At 37.3% G+C, this 1,652-nt stretch overlaps 1 protein-coding gene across 1 annotated transcript in view; it reads left to right on the top strand.

Annotated features, from left to right (window-relative positions):
• The window catches only part of LOC146450634 (uncharacterized), a 13,413-nt gene extending 12,081 nt beyond the window's left edge, over window positions 1-1,332 (top strand). The window contains exons 6-7 of the mRNA XM_085100218.1: window positions 1,049-1,093; window positions 1,258-1,332. Of these exons, the coding sequence (XP_084956344.1) occupies window positions 1,049-1,093; window positions 1,258-1,332 (120 nt within the window). The remainder of the gene's footprint in view (window positions 1-1,048; window positions 1,094-1,257) is intronic.
• Window positions 1,333-1,652: the final 320 nt, after the last annotated feature.

Here is a 1,652-nt window from a genome sequence, read left to right as displayed (position 1 = left end):
AGCTTCGTTCCGCATCTTTCCGTTTCATTATCGTCTATTTTTCCGTTTATATTTTGTAACACTTACTTAGTTTGCTTTTGTATACTTTCACATATTCAAGCTTTACCGCCTCATTTATTATGTAATTAGTTTCTCCGTCACCTTTTCGTTTCTTAAGCTAGGTTTTTGCATAACTTAAGTTATTTGACTTGAGTTCTCGTTTTCGACTCGTTTGAAACGTTATTATTGCATCGATTTCGTATTTTTTGGGCATTTTCTTTCGGCCACATTGAATCATGAGATGAAGTGGAAGATGGAATGTCGTGGACATAAAAATGTTGTAGACAGTGGAATGGTGTGGACATTAAAGTCTCATGTGGAGTGGAATTGTGTGGACATGACCATGTTGAGGACAGTGGAATGTCAGCTAAAGCAGCGATCTCTGACTGATTTCAGCCTCGTGGGGTGAAAAAATTATTCCAGTCCGTCTTTAACCATTTTTTAGCTTGCAGGAAAACTCACTGAAATTTGTTTGAGTCACTGCACTCGGGAAAAAAAAAAACAAAAAAGGCTGAATACAAAAGTCCATAAATCCCGAGTGAGCAGCGCTATAAAAACCTAACCTAAAGCTTCCATGGATAACTTTGGTGACCTCTCAGAAGATAAAAATCAATCATACCGTTATTTTCACTTCCTCATAGACCCTAGACAGACTATCAGGACGGGATGAAGATTTCACGCGCGAAATCGGGACAAGGGAAAGTTTTAATGGAAGTCCCGATTTGGCTAGGAAATTATCTCCTTGCCCCAGCTATCTGTGCGTAAAGTCTCCTCGGAGACTGTCAATTAAGCGATTTCTATTGTCATCTCCAACTGCATTTTCTCACACGAATAATGCCAATGTTTGGTTGGTTGGTTGGTTGACTAGCTAGCTGGTTGCTTGCTTGCTTGGCTGATTGATTTCTTGTTTGGTTGGTTGCGCAATCGCTTGCTTGTTTGAGTTCCTTCGCTGGCTAGCAGGGGCTGCCACGTAAAATGCCTTCTTAAAATGTCCTAATTTGTTTTGCAGTTTCGGTATAAAGGAAGGAATACATCTGAATCGCATCCAAATCAGGTACTTATCCGTGAACCAGGGTCTTCGTTCCTTTCTTTTTATTTTTACTCATGATTTAATTTATTATTATTATTATTATTATTATTATTATTATTATTATTATTTTATTTTTTATTTTTTTTTTTACATCGGAGTGACGTATTGGCATTGATGTCTTGTTTTAGGAAAATACAACAGCACTTTGCAAAAACCTAATGCAAAAAGTGACACTACTGGATCAAAAGGTAATTGCGGGGTAGACGAGGATGTATAGACGGAATTATAGTCATAGATGCTAAATCACTTCCATCTGGTTCTGGTTCTAATCTTTCCTGAGGTGTAAGGTAAGGTAAACTTTATTTTGCCAGGGTGGCCCATTCAGCAACGAGGCTGATATCCAAAGGGGCTCTGGACTAAAAATATAATAATTAAAAATACAAGACATCGTCATAATTTAAAAATACATGTACAGAATAAAATTTAAAAGATGAGATTCTAAATTCCTTATATGAAACTTAACCCTGAACATCTGCCGAGAAAATCTTAGATAAACCTTATGCGGATTACCGCTGTACACTCT

The sequence above is a fragment of the Pavona decussata genome, unplaced genomic scaffold, assembly GCF_977016875.1.
Source record: "Pavona decussata unplaced genomic scaffold, jaPavDecu1.1 SCAFFOLD_438, whole genome shotgun sequence".
Taxonomy (NCBI): domain Eukaryota; kingdom Metazoa; phylum Cnidaria; class Anthozoa; order Scleractinia; family Agariciidae; genus Pavona; species Pavona decussata.
Note: the sequence above shows the minus strand (reverse complement) of the source record. Positions and strands in the feature narration are given on the sequence as shown.